Here is a 13,999-nt window from a genome sequence, read left to right on the forward strand (position 1 = left end):
AAGAAGAAAATACTTAGAAGGCAAGGTTTCCATAGGAAAAAAATATTTTATTTTTTTAAGAACAAATTCAGTTTGAAACAGATGTGGAATGTGATTTTCATCATTTTCATTTTCTGGGAACTAATTGCAATGTGGAACTAAAGCAGATTTCAAACTTATGACCGGCTAGTTTTAAAACAGAACAAAACAAACAAACAAACAAAAAAACAAAAAAAAAAAAAGGAAAGAAGAAAATATTTATAACTCAAGCATAATACTGTGTTACTTACAAACTGGACAAAGAAATTCTTAAATAAATATTCATGGTACACAATTTCAGCACAAATATGCGGCAATTTGGCAACCTTTTATACCATTTTTTTCCTCAATACAGTGCAAAGGGGAATGACACTGCCTTTAAACAAGCTGTAGCTAAATACATTGCAAAATTCAAATTTTATACAAAACATCTTGCTCAGACTTTATAAAAAACCAACATTGCTCTATATACACAATCTGGTTAAGAAAAGCCATTTTTGTCTTGTTTTCATGTGGATTTTTTTATTATTATTATTTAAAAAGGTGAATAAGGCTACTGTAACACCCCAAATCCATATACAGTAAATCTGAACCTATTTACAGCATCTTCACTTAGACATGATGGTGCAAATTCCAAGTTGGGTGACTAGGGATGATCACACAAGCAAGGCATTTACAGTAACTTTTCAAAGCTGGACCAACGTCAAATAAAGGAACAGTTGGTAGATTGTCATAATTCTGCACCAGACACAAAACAGACGCACAGTACATTTTTTTTTCAATTGGTTGCAGGTTGCTCTTGAGCAATTCGTCTGATTTTTTTTTTCACAGTTTAGTACATAACTAGAATGTAGCCAACTGATGAAGCATAGATTTGATTTAGTAAAAATCAGTATCAATAAACCCATCTTTTCCCTGCCTCCCCCTCCCCCAAAATAAAATCTTAATGATTTACAAGAGAACCTTGTATGGAAGGATTCACAGAAAGGAAGGGTTGTTGAAAAGAATTACATATGTACTGTAGTTAGTCACCATGGTAACCTTCCACAGAACCATGGGTTGGGATTTTTTTTGTTTTGTTTCTCTCTTTTGGACCAACATCCCAACATCATTTTCAGGTTCAGGAAAGAAGAGAGAATGATCATTTCTATGGCAGATTTTTTTTTTTCTTTCTTTTTTTTTTTTTTTTTCTTGCAGGTGCTCACCGGAGGTCTGAGAACCCCAAAATGCTGTTGCTACATTTTCTTTCCAAATCAGAAAGCAAAGTGTTACCATAGTAACATGACTATGTTAGAAATGTCTATTTGCATAGCACATATAAAAGTAGAGGTTTTTTATTTCCTCCCCAGGGTGGGAGTTTTAGGGGAATAACCATGCTAAAGAGAGAACTTTAACCTGAACCCCCCCCTCGACGAACCTCAATGAAATCTACAGAACACATCAGCCCGTAAGGCAAGGGAAAACACAAGACAGAAAATAAATGCCGGCACACCTTGTCATTGTTAAGTATGTGATTCAGCAACATTGACTTCCTGATATTTTGGGCCTTATATTTCCTAGTTTTCTCTTAGGAGATGCTTTGGATTTTATTTTTTTTAATATGGTCCCATTGTTATTTTTGGATGGCTGATGTTTTTCCCAGAAGCAATTTCTTTTTTTTTTTTTTTTTTAAGTGTGTATATATATATATATATGCATATATATGCATAAATAAACATGTAAGTGTGTGTATATACATATACACACACACATGTGTATGTAAAATTATGACAATTTAAGACTATTTAATTGCCGCAAATGAATTTCACATCTTCTGGTGTAGATTCTGTGCAATCTCAAAATATATATTAGTAAAAAAGGCAAACCAAAACAAAAAAGTAAGAAAGAACGACAAAAGAAAAACTCTCACTTTATATCCCTTGTGTTCTATACACCTATTATAAATAAGACATCTTCCTTCTCCATCTCAGTGTCATAATTTATTTAATTCTTACGGACTGCAAGAGGTTTTCCATATGTGCTTTAACTTCGCAACAGAGCACCAATGAACGGCTGTGTCAGTCACAGTACCTACACTCACTGTGCAGGGACAGCACTACAATAAACCGAAGTGTCAAAAGGCTCAGTGAGAAAGAAATTCTCTCTTACTTTTAGAGATGAGAAAGGGTTTTTTTCCCCACAACTTTACCAGTGATAGAATTACAGCTCATTTGACCCGTTGGCTTATAATCATCATGGTCAGATTTGGCTCTCTGCTATTTTCTTAAATGCTTTCCCTGTGTTTAGTATAATGTGATAGTATAGCAGCTGAGTCTGCTTAAAAGTCATCCAAAGCAGACTACGTTTTTGCTACAGCTTCAAAGCTGTGTATTTTATTGCCAGTACCACAACAGCCCTGCCCTAATACATCCTCAGCGGCCTGCTATTGTCTTGTCCTCTCCAAGCCTGTTCACTTACTAACAATACCCCTTTGTTCTACTGTATTGAAGGTACTATTTCTTTCTGCACACTGCTATTTGATAACCATGAATTCCTTCAAATGCAGCCCTAATCCACTGCGTGTGTTATTGTGTCCCCTACTTGCCTCTTAAAACTTAGCATACCAAAGTGCTGCGCTATCTAAATTTTTTTTTCTTTTTTCTTCCCAGCTTCTATTTTTGAGGCAGCAGTATTCAACTGTAACTGCAGTCAGCCCTTCCCTCCACCACCCAGTCCTGCTCTTAACTTTGTTGACAGCCTAACTTTTTGGCTGGAAGGTTCCTTACTATCAAACACAATTTCTATAAACGCATTACCCATTCAAGTGAGGCTGCTGTGGCAGATGGATGGAGCGTGGATCTCCAAACATTAATGTTTCATTAGTGATTCAGGAGGTGGAGTGAAAGGAAATCTTATGTGAAGGATGGCAGAGCCCTGTATAACAGAAACAAATGGAACAGTGACGGACTAAAAGCAAGAGAACTTTAACAAGTCTTACTTAGACACTATAAGGTCTGTGTGACAAATCCAGTACGCGCTGAGAGAGACACACAAAAGTCAGAAGATTGCATTTCAAGCTTGATATATCCTAGAGCACCTTCCCAGGATGCCTAGAGCTATTAACATCCACAGATCACTCCATCTTCCCTTGGCTTTTGAACATGCCTGAACGCCCACAGCACATGGCTTTGAGGATGATGAATGTAACAAGAGTACAGCAATCAGAATGGGCATCTTCTACATAAAAGTCTTCCAGCTTTTAGTGAATACTTATTCACCGAGATAGGAATTCTACAGACTAGGTAAGCTGTCCAGCTCGCGTCGACTCCCGGAGAAAGAGCTGTCACCTTCTCCCCCCTGTGCTTGAGTCAATGCTAGCGCACAAGGTGTCATCACAAACCCCAACAGAAAGCATTTGACCAGTGAGTTTCCTCTACAACTCAACTGTACCACAGAGTTGGTTGTGTGTTTCTCAGACCTTGTAATAAATGTTTGCTGGACTCTGAGGAGGCATCTCTTGAACTATGTACACCGGATGTCCATAGTCGCCGCTGACCTTTTCATAGTGGGGGCAAAAGACACTGTCTGCAGTCCTTAGAGGAATGATAATGTCACTGGGCTCAGAACCATTGTTGTTGCCACTGCGTTTTGGGGTGGCTAACGTACTAAGTGAGAGAGTTGTCGTGTGCTGAGGGGAATGCTTCCTGTGTCTTCTTCGGTACTTCAACAAAAGAACCACCAAAGTGATGATGATGACGATGAAAATGATGCACCCTGATGCAATCCCTGCAAATAAGGCCACCTCTGAACCCAGTATACTGGAATGCCCAGCCTTACTGCCATCTGTGCTAGATCCTGGAAAGAACGGAAATACAACAGACAAAAGTTATTGCCATCCTGTGACCCGTTTATGCTGCTTAAAAATGTGTAGAGTAAGTAAGACTGGAAGAATTAACTGACAGCTAAACTCTGACAAACCAGCTACTCTGTTAGACAGCTAAATGCAAACAGCTGAAGTCAGCAATCAATATTAAACAAGACTTTGTGTCTGTTGGTCTCACTTTTGTGCTGCTCCCAAACCACCCTGTTTCATACATCATCATCCATCAGTCGTGAGGACTGGCACTGACAAGGCAGCCTTTCATGCACACCACATCTTTTAACAGATGCCGGCCAGCCCCAGGCAGCAGAGAGGAGTGGGATAGGACTGTGAGGAGAAAATAACATAGGGTGTCACACCATTCTGCTATTTGGTCTTTCACATATTGATTTAAGTTAAAACGTCCTTAGTGCCTCTTTATGTGGATTCCTCTTGCTTGAAGATGAAACCAAGGAGCTTGGGGCAGTGCGGGAGATAGGCAAAACGGCTATGGCACATATCTGTTCGTACTAACTTACATTTACTCAAAACAAAACACCACCATGCATTTGGTAGTCAGGAAAAGCTCGTGTGCTGAACAGCCTGTTGAATATTTGGTGCCATCACACTGTCATATTATTTGTTACAAAAGTTAAATGAACGCCCACTTGACACTTTCTCACTTGAAAATTTGTACCAACTTCCCTCTCCTGATGCTCGCTCACAGGTGGAAGATTGCTGCAGATGCTACGTCCATGTAACTGTGAACTTTTCCCACCACAATCTCCACAGGAAATGGCTGAAGCCTGCCCAGTAACCACCATATCAAAGATTCATTAGCCCAGTAACTAATGGCAGAGCCAGCAAGGAAAACTTGCAGCCATTTTCAGGAACCCCAGAATGAACTGGCAGCAAGTTTTGCTTTGTAGCATTTCCAATTCACCAATTTTTCTTCCAGAGACCTTGGGTCTTAAAAGTTAGTTTTTTTCTTGTTCACTTAATGTCTTGAAATGCATCCTGAAGATACTTGTTTTGAACCATCTGTTTATCTTGGTTAGATAACTATTAACAAAAAAATAAATCTTTAAATTTAGTGAAAGACCAGCCATTCATGTGTAGACTTTATAGGGTCAGTTAAAAGATCAGGACATTAATTATAGATGCCTTGAAATAAACTTTATAAATGGCTGTCGAGAACCACTTGATAATGTATTATACGGGAAGAGAAAGACAGAAAGACTCGTTCATCTGCCAGAGTACTAAATGTAAGGCAGCATTTACCATCGTAAAGCCGCTTAGTGAACGTCCTATCCAAAAACTTTCCTGTAAATGAGTGATATTCTCACAAGATGCAATTAACTTCTACTGCGGAGTGGAAGAGGGGAGACAGCAGCTGTTGCCAAAACTTGCAGCTCCCAGACACTACCCACCAGAGCATCAGAACTGGCTTTCACTTCATCTCAGTACAAAAACATTTGGTTTTCTGGCACTTTAATGGTAAAAAAAAATGCATTTGGAGACAAAGGAGGAGACTCTGCCAGAGCCCTGTCCCAGGCGGGAGCCCCACCACACCTACCTGAGTGGTCCTTCACAAAGGGGCTGGTGGTGGAACTCTTCCCGTTGGTGCCAGCTTCCTGCTCGGGACGCTTGGTGGGATCTGTGTGCCGTGGCAGCCCCGCCGAGTTGGGATCTGGGGGAGAGAAAGACGACTCATGCAGCTTTGGCGCTTGATGGTATGGAGCCTTATAAGCTGCCTCTAGGTACTTCATGAGACACAAATGGTTTTGAACAGAAGAATCTTTATGCAAAGGACTGGGGGATATAAGAACGTAATTTTCCTTTTAAAGCAAAATGGTTGTATTAGTTATTTCAGAGGTTTAAATTGTGAGGCCATCTGCAGAAACTATAGGGACTCCTGTAATTGGCAAGAAAAGCTTTGCAGATGACATTTCAGTTTAACTGAGGAAGCTGATTGACTACTAAACCAACCTCTACTTAGAAGAATAATTCTTTCTTCCTGCACAATAGGTTATCTATATGTGAAAAGAGACAATGAACAAAAACCTCTCTGTAATCAGAATTCATAACAAGCAAACTATAGAAATATTAGCTTCCCTCCTTTCATGTACTTTAAATAATTTTGAGCAGCAGAGTTGTGGCTTTTGTTTTTAAAATAAAAATAAAAATGACTGAAACACACTACTCCCAGGTGACCTTTCCTTCTAGGGATCTCTCCATTGAAAAGATCTTATTACACTAACCCTCCTTCTGTAGAAATCTGTCAGTAGCCGAAGAAGAGAAAACAGGCTTTGCTTTCAGACTGTAAGGGAGGAATGACCACACTAGACTCAGTTTGCTCTCTGCTGTACAACGCTAAAAGAAGCCTGAAAACCAAAAGGACATTGAGACTAATAAAAATGATTTCATGAAACAGCAGATGATCTTTACCTTGTCCAACTTTCATGAGGATCTTCATGGTTTTTGTCTGGCACACCCCTCCCTCCTGGTTATCCAGGCCCTCCAAAGACCCATTTGATGTTGCTGATTAAAAATAAAAGAAAAATAATAATAAAAAAATAAATAAAAATCAGGAAATCAACAGGCAAAGTGATGTGAACATGAGTGTCTGAAAGCAGAAATCTTTCAGTCTACCAGGACCTGTTCTTGCTGCTCAGGCTGACCTATGGAAAGTTGTGAAATGTTGAAAGCCAAAGGAATGAATACACTGGTAAGCCATACAATATATACAAATGGAGGAATGCGTTATCAAGGCTTCAAATTTACAAAGCAACCTTCTTTTCTATGCACAATCAACTGACTGACTGACTTGGATGAAAACACAGCACCTTGCTAAAAGGTGATGTAGTCAGCTGAAAAGGAAGCCCTGGCAGGCTCACAGGAGCAAAGCACTGAAAATTCACCCTTTTTTTTTCCCCCAACAATATCTTTCTAATCACCACGTTACACCTGCTTCCTCTATTACTAATCTCCTGCTGGAAGAAGTGAACGCATACAAAAGACCCAGGTGAAAGCTGAGATTCTGCACTGATTGGAAAACCATTTAATATTTTAAAGTACAATCTCACTTTTCTCAGCATTGAGGAGCCTCCACGGGGGAGGGTGACGGGGGGAACACGCTCGATTCTCACGGAAACCTTTTAGCTCGTACAAACAAATGGGTGCTTTCCCCTGCGTTTATATTGTTCTTGCTTATCTAGACGCTGGCTGGAACGGCACAACCCAGCCGCAAGCTGACACTGCAGTGCGATTTGTGCATGAAGCACGAATGAAGAGAATCCAAAACGCTGAGTCACGGTCCAGGGGTGCGCCTCCACTGCTGCCCGAGCCAGCTGTTGCTTGCAAACCCCCAACAACTGCTGAAAAAATATTGGGCAGCTCCTCAGCACTGGCCACGTCAGCATGTGCACTGGTGCCCCGGCCATGGTGGCAAAGCAGGCACGTCCACCAGCAGTGGACTCCAGCTTTACTATTTAGGGAATGCACCAGGGGTTCTCCCACCCTGGCTGTCCTGGGGGGTGCAAATTTCGCCGTCATTTCTTTGAGCGGTTTATCCAAAGCCCAAAACACACGTACAACTGGGTGCATGCATGCGCACTGGCACTGGGCCTCCAGCTGGAGAAAACAAATAGAAAATGGGATATAACAGAGCCCACTGCTTGTCGTGGCTGTGGTGATCTGCTTAAGCAGCACTTTCCTGCCTCTGGTCCTCTCCTTTCAGTTCAGGATCTAATTCAACCAGGGCTTCACACTGTTCAGACCTTTGTTTTTAATTCTTGCTCCTTCTCATTCACCTTCCTTGGGGATTTGCTTTCACATGCAGCCTATGTATATTTCCTTTTTCCTTCACAATGTCTTCCTAGCCCCATGGCAGTATTTTTCTTGCTCTAATCTTCTCTCTAGCTGTAAAGATATAAACCCCATACCGCTGAACCCTGCTTCCTAGCCTTTGATGTACTTCTTGTTTTTGTTCCACTTCTGCCTCTATTGTGACTAACTCGAATTACAGCCACCATAGAAACCTCCCAAATTGTTCTTTCTTTTCCTAAAATTCCCTTCTCCTCATACATGGTCCCTCCCAGTTCCCCCTCTTGTTCCCTCCTCCTGTAAAAACATGACAATGGCCATACATGCAACTACTTTTTTTCCAACTTGCAAAAAATACTTTTTTAAAATATAAAAGAGCACAATGAGTAATTTAAGATAAAAGCCGATCTGAAATGTGCCACTGCATTGCCAGGCTCAGAAAATAATGGAGACATATAGTTTTGTTTTCTTTTGTTTTTTTCCAGAGGGAAAAAAAAATCAATACTAAGAACCAGTTCTGGACATAAATCAAATGTGTCTTTGCTGAAAGTGGTTTTTATGACCTGTTTGCCAATGTACCAGCACAAGGACCAGGGAAAAAAAAGAAGTAAATAGAAATACCAAGGCCGAGCATCAACTGAAAGTACAACTAATAAATACTGACTTTGTCTTGCATTTTTTGTTATTATTAGTTTGTTTTTTAATCGAGGCAATGGGGGCTCACATCTCCTTAAACACCTTCTACCTGATTTTAATTGACTGGAGTGCTGCTGCTTCTGAACATCAATGCCTCTTTATTCTTTAAAGGCCTATCCATTTAACCCACAGAGCAGGAGACCTCAATAAGATGCAGAGGATGCAGCCTAACCTCAGTACAGAATAAGAAAGTAAGACAGCAAAAAGGATGCAAAATTACTTCAAATAGAGTCTCCAAACGGGAAGGCCCAGATGTACAATGAGTCTGGTTGTGTGCCTACGTGAGCGCAATCTGCCTTTCTTGCTTGCTAAAAGAATGCTTTCATAGCTTTGATGTCAGATGAATGAATTTGCAGAAGTATTCACTTTTTCCACAGTTCTTCAAGGGTTTTTCGAAAAGCCTACGTTATAGCTCAGAGTAGAGACTGCTACATCCCAAGAACCGGGGAATTTTCAAAGAGGAGCATTTCAGTGACAAAGCAAAGTTTCCATCTCAGCTTCTCCCTGTAATTAAACTGACAATTACCCAAGGCCACTGGAGGAAATTATTTTTCAAAATTCATTAAGACTATCGAAATACAACCTCACATATCCCCAGTGTACCAGGAAGAAAGTGGGTAGTTTTAAACACATCGTTTCAAGCTTTGAAAAGCTGCACGGAGAAAAAGAAGTAAGCTGGGACATCAGAGAAAACACACTTTCATACAGCTAATGCCCCTTGACAGTTCAGTGTGCAGAAGTCAAACAAGGCAGCAAGTACAAAATATTCCTCAAACACTTGCCGCTGCCTTTCTCTATTGATCTCCAAATGAAAATTATACCCGCTATCATGTAAGCTCCTCCACAGCACTCACACTTCTGCAGGAAAGTGACCCTGTACCTGGAGCTCTGCTCACACTGAAAGGATATTTTTTTTTTAAAAAAAGTGTCTGTGACAAAGAGTTTTGGGTATAAACACAGAAATGTAACACAAAATCCTTGAATGTAAAATGGAAATGCCACTCTGGTGTGTTTATATGATCAAACTGCAGACCTTCCATCCAGTTTATTTTTATATACATATACATATACATAAAAAAGAACAGGTTTGGAATTTTTTTGTATTTAGATCTAAATATGGATATATTTGAGAGGCAATTACTCACGCACAGACTACCACACATGGCCCTGTGCTAAGAAGACTAGGTATTATTTAAATATTAACATTAATAAACAGAATTAATAGAAAGTTTCTCATGAATATTAAATGTCCTCAGGATCCCACACTTCACTTTGTATTAATACAGCAACACATAGGAAACTAAAAGTAAGTACAATGTTGCTAAACAGGTAGAAAAATATTTTTAAATCTTTTGATGGATAGGTTTTCTCTGATTTTCTGAGACCTGTCCTGTTCCACTGGTGTCAATTGCAAAACTAATAATTAGAGTCAAAAGCACAATAAATTATTCAGTCAACAGCTTATCCACACCTACAAATAAACACATACTTGCCCTAACAATCTCTATTGATTTTAAGACTTTCTGACAAAATTGTAATAATTTATAAGCAATTTTTACAGCAGTCAGTCAAAAATTATGTTCAATCTCTGTATACACAGACACTGTGTTTCTGCATTCCTTGAATACAACAGCAGCTGTCGTTTTTAAGGAATATGAGTTTGGGTTTTCAACTTTCAGAAAAAACTGAGTTGTTACGAAATCATGGTTAAGAGTCTCCTGATACAGTCTCACTTTGGAGAAGCTCGTATACATTTTTGGTTTCGTAAAACACTGCCTTAACATATCCTCTCCCTTACACAAGAGGAAACGAAATTATTCAGACCAAAGAATATCATTCCAGCTCTGCCTTCCCTTCTTTGATATATGTAAATTATTTAAAAAAAAACCCAACACGTACACAAAAAAAAAGCAACTGGACCCATGTAAATCAACATATGATGTTTTACATTTCTTTGCTTTTCAGACTTCACAAGTGTTGTTTATTGCACGAAATCCATTATCCACAAATGTACAGGCAGAGAATCAGTGAGCGAAACAGAGTCAGCTGACAAGAGTAGTTCCTGGCTATGATTCTTATATAGTCCCCATGGAGAGGAAGTAATATTACATTTTAATATGTCTTCATTTGATTGTTATTACTCTGCCTCCCAGGAGGCTAAGCCACTGCATGGATCTTGGCTGTTTTCGACCTATCAGGTTGGTAATGTTGCTCTAATCAGATGGAGAATTAAGCTGCTGGATTTGTGCCTGTATATAGTTTTTCATTCACAAAGAGATTAGAAATGAAGGCACAGTCACAAAAATTCAACTTCCTTCACTCCTACAAATGCACATTACAAAATGAAAAAATGCCACCACAATTACTTAAAAGAAAATACCAGTAGACAAAAATCTCGGTCGCTTAATTCTGCCACAATTATTGCCTATACTTTTATGTTCTAGGATTATGAAAAGCATTACCTGCTTGCAAATTAAATGTCATATCCTTTGAACCAACACAACTTTATAACACATATATATTTAGAGCTTGAATATGAAACGGACTACATAGCTGAAGAGAGAAATTACAATCGTCATACTTAATTTTCCTGTGAAAACTAAATTGACCTTAAACCACAAACTATAGAAATGAATAAGCCATGTCAACCGATGGGTGAGGGCAAAATTGGTTTCGTCCCCCCTTAGTGTGCAGGATGATACAAGCCATTTGGCAATGTATCAAAGACACCACATTGACGAGGTCATCAAAAATTAATTGCTGCTGGTGTGAATCTGTTATTAGAAAAACGAGAATTACAGGTTTCTTTGGAGTAGATCCATACTGTCCAATAGTAGTGATTTTCACCATTTTTTTCTTAAATACTGCTTGAATTCAGCATCAGAAAATAGGTTGACTCAAAATCAGAGCTAAATAAAATCAAATAGAGCTACCCATCTCCACTTTTCCCCAGCTGTGCTTAGAAACAGAATGGAAAAACCTAAACAGCAGCAAAAATCCATGAAAGCTTTAGATCCAACAGTAGTAAGAAGTTATTCTTAAAGCAAAGCTGCACTTGATCTCATATGCACTCACAGGATTACTAAGCACATGTAAAGCTTTTGAGGGTTTTTTATTTTATTAAGTAATAGAACACTATTTTGGCCAGGCATTGTGTGTTTGTGCTCTGACTGCTTTCATCTGCTTTTGGTCCTTTTAATGACTCTCTTAGTAAAGCACCAAATAAATAATTATTCTTTCCCATAAATTATCTAAATTTATGGGACAGGTTTAAGAACACCAGAAATCACACACTGTGAAACCACAAATCACAGATCACAATACAGAGGTTGTTTCTAGACCATCCAGGGATGAAGAACAAGACAGCTGAGGTAACAGAAAGAGTGTTTTAATTAAATTAAATTAAATTCGCCCCCCCTCCCCCCCCCCCCCGCCCCCCGCCTTAGTAGCAATGCCAGATCTGTATGGAGATCTGAAACAACCAAAAAAAAATTTTTCAGGCTGCTCATGAAAGAACAGGTAGCTTGGCAAACAGTATGTTGGGTGAGCTGCAGAAAGTTTAGAGAGAAGATTATAAATATACTAATTTCAACTACTAGCAACTAACGGTTTACTCTCGCTTGTAGTGAAAAACAAGACTGACACTGAAACCTCCACTTTTTAAAAAAATGAAATTGTCTTCCAATATTTAACTATTAGTGGTCCCAAACCTGGACCACAAGTGCCCAAACTTAAATGCATTATAAATAGTTGCACGGAGTACTGTCAACTTGTTGTCTGTGCTTCTCTCTACAGACAAATCAACATGCTAACTTTTCTACTGATCTCATAGAGACAAAGAAAGGATCTTTAATGAAAAAGATAAAAACCTGCTGAATTTGCTCAATTAATACAATTTAGGACACTGAGACAGTAATGAAAAATGTATAAAAAGGGTTTACCAATAATTCTGTGGTTTTCTAGAATGTCTGGTTTTTTATTTGTCCTACTTGCAAAGTGAAGGTCGCAGCAGAATTTTAAGGAGTTTCTCAACCTGAAGGCCATTCAGAAACTCTGATTCTCTCAATCTTATTCCACACATTTCTTCAAATTAAGATAAGATTTTTTTCTTAAAACCGAAGCTTATGGAGTGTTTATAAATACTCTTGAAGCTAGTCTTTTTTCCCTCTATCCACACATAAGGCAAAACTTCTACATGAAGGAAAGGACAAGAATTCTCCCTTTTTCTTTTCCTCTTCTTGTTCTTGTTTTTTAAATTAAGTCCTTGGTTTTTAAATGAAGTCCTATGTTGTACATCTCAGGATTTCTATCTAAACAGGATCCACAAACTATATTCTGCACAGCAAGTAAGCAGCAATGCCCTCCCCAGTAAAGCTAAAACCAGAACAAAATGAAGTACAATAAAAAACAGGCCTCTTCTTGCCTGGAAGAAGACAATGGTTCTGCAGCGAAACTTTGTGATTCACTTTTCTAACCACTGCTCTGAAATGCATCTTGTCCAAATGCGAATGCCATGACTTGTGGTACTTTGATGGGACTCAGGATATAGGGGTCTTCACATAATTCCCCATAAAAGTCTCCACTTGTATTCATATGTTAAGAGGGATGGATTTTATTACTGTTTCAATTTTTTTGGGGGGTGCAATATAGAGGACACAAGCAAGACAGAGCCAATCAGTTTGTACTGTAATACACCTTGGTATATACCAACTGCTTCATTCCAGGCACACCTCTGGAAATCCGTAGACTCTCCTTCCCTCATCTCATGTCATCTGACTGAGAAGGACCGCCTAAGCATTAGCACAAAACAGGGAGAGAGTTCTTGTCTCGTAAAGCTTCCTACATTCAGAATGATTCTATTAATTCCAGGGAGACATGGCATCACAAGAATAGGTGGTAAAAAAAAAAGCCCTTTATGTCAACAAAGTCTTTCAGTAAAGGGAAAAAGAGACAGCAAGCAAGACAGAGTTAGAAAGTATCAAAAAAGCTGTGAGCTCCAACTGGTTTCTGCTGCCTATCAGTTTAAAAAGAGCACCACTTTATCTCCAGGTTAAGGAATACCACAGCTGAAGTGTTCTATACAGTCAACTATTTGCTGAATTATTATCCATTACAGAAGGTCACAGCATCCACCCACAACAAAATCCTACTTGCTTCATTGCTGTCAAGTGTCCCTTTTCAAAATTCACTTGGAATGATTTACAGATTATTAAAAAAAAAAAAAAAAGCATCTCAATACTGTATCACTATGAATGACAATAGAAGTCTTTCATTACAGTTAAACATTTCTTAAAGTATTTCAGTTCTGTATTTCACATACTCTGAGAAATGTTGTCAGATAATGATCTACTGCACACATGGTTGCTTCTAGTTTACATAAACAAATTATATATTTGTGAGCACTGAAGTAACTGTGGCAGATGTAAGCCCACTAATTATGAAGTATTCAGCGTATATCAGTAATTATGCATCTAAACCAGATTACTAGCTAGTTAACTTCACCAATCACAAACAGGTATATTACGTAAGTTTATCCTTTCTCCCGGCACACCACTGGCAAAAGCCTCTCATGGATGGGGAAACATCTCCCCACTACCACAGCAAGCTTTGCTTAACAGTTCA

General features: G+C 38.9%; 1 protein-coding gene across 3 annotated transcripts in view; it reads right to left on the reverse strand.

Annotated features, from left to right (window-relative positions):
• Positions 1–3,469: 3,469 nt before the first annotated feature.
• Positions 3,470–13,999, reverse strand: part of EFNB2 (ephrin B2) — a 41,686-nt gene continuing 31,156 nt past the window's right edge. Inside the window, exons 3-5 of one of the 3 annotated variants that reach the window (XM_086482076.1) lie at positions 6,305–6,397; positions 5,433–5,546; positions 3,470–3,852 (exon numbers count right to left, since the gene is read on the reverse strand). In XM_086482076.1, the coding sequence (XP_086338202.1) occupies positions 3,470–3,852; positions 5,433–5,546; positions 6,305–6,397 (590 nt within the window). The remainder of the gene's footprint in view (positions 3,853–5,432; positions 5,547–6,304; positions 6,398–13,999) is intronic. The other 2 variants (XM_086482077.1, XM_086482078.1) reach the window with 2 other exon arrangements.

Source organism: Leptosomus discolor, chromosome 1 (genome assembly GCF_034619465.1).
Source record: "Leptosomus discolor isolate bLepDis1 chromosome 1, bLepDis1.hap2, whole genome shotgun sequence".
NCBI lineage: Eukaryota > Metazoa > Chordata > Aves > Leptosomiformes > Leptosomidae > Leptosomus > Leptosomus discolor.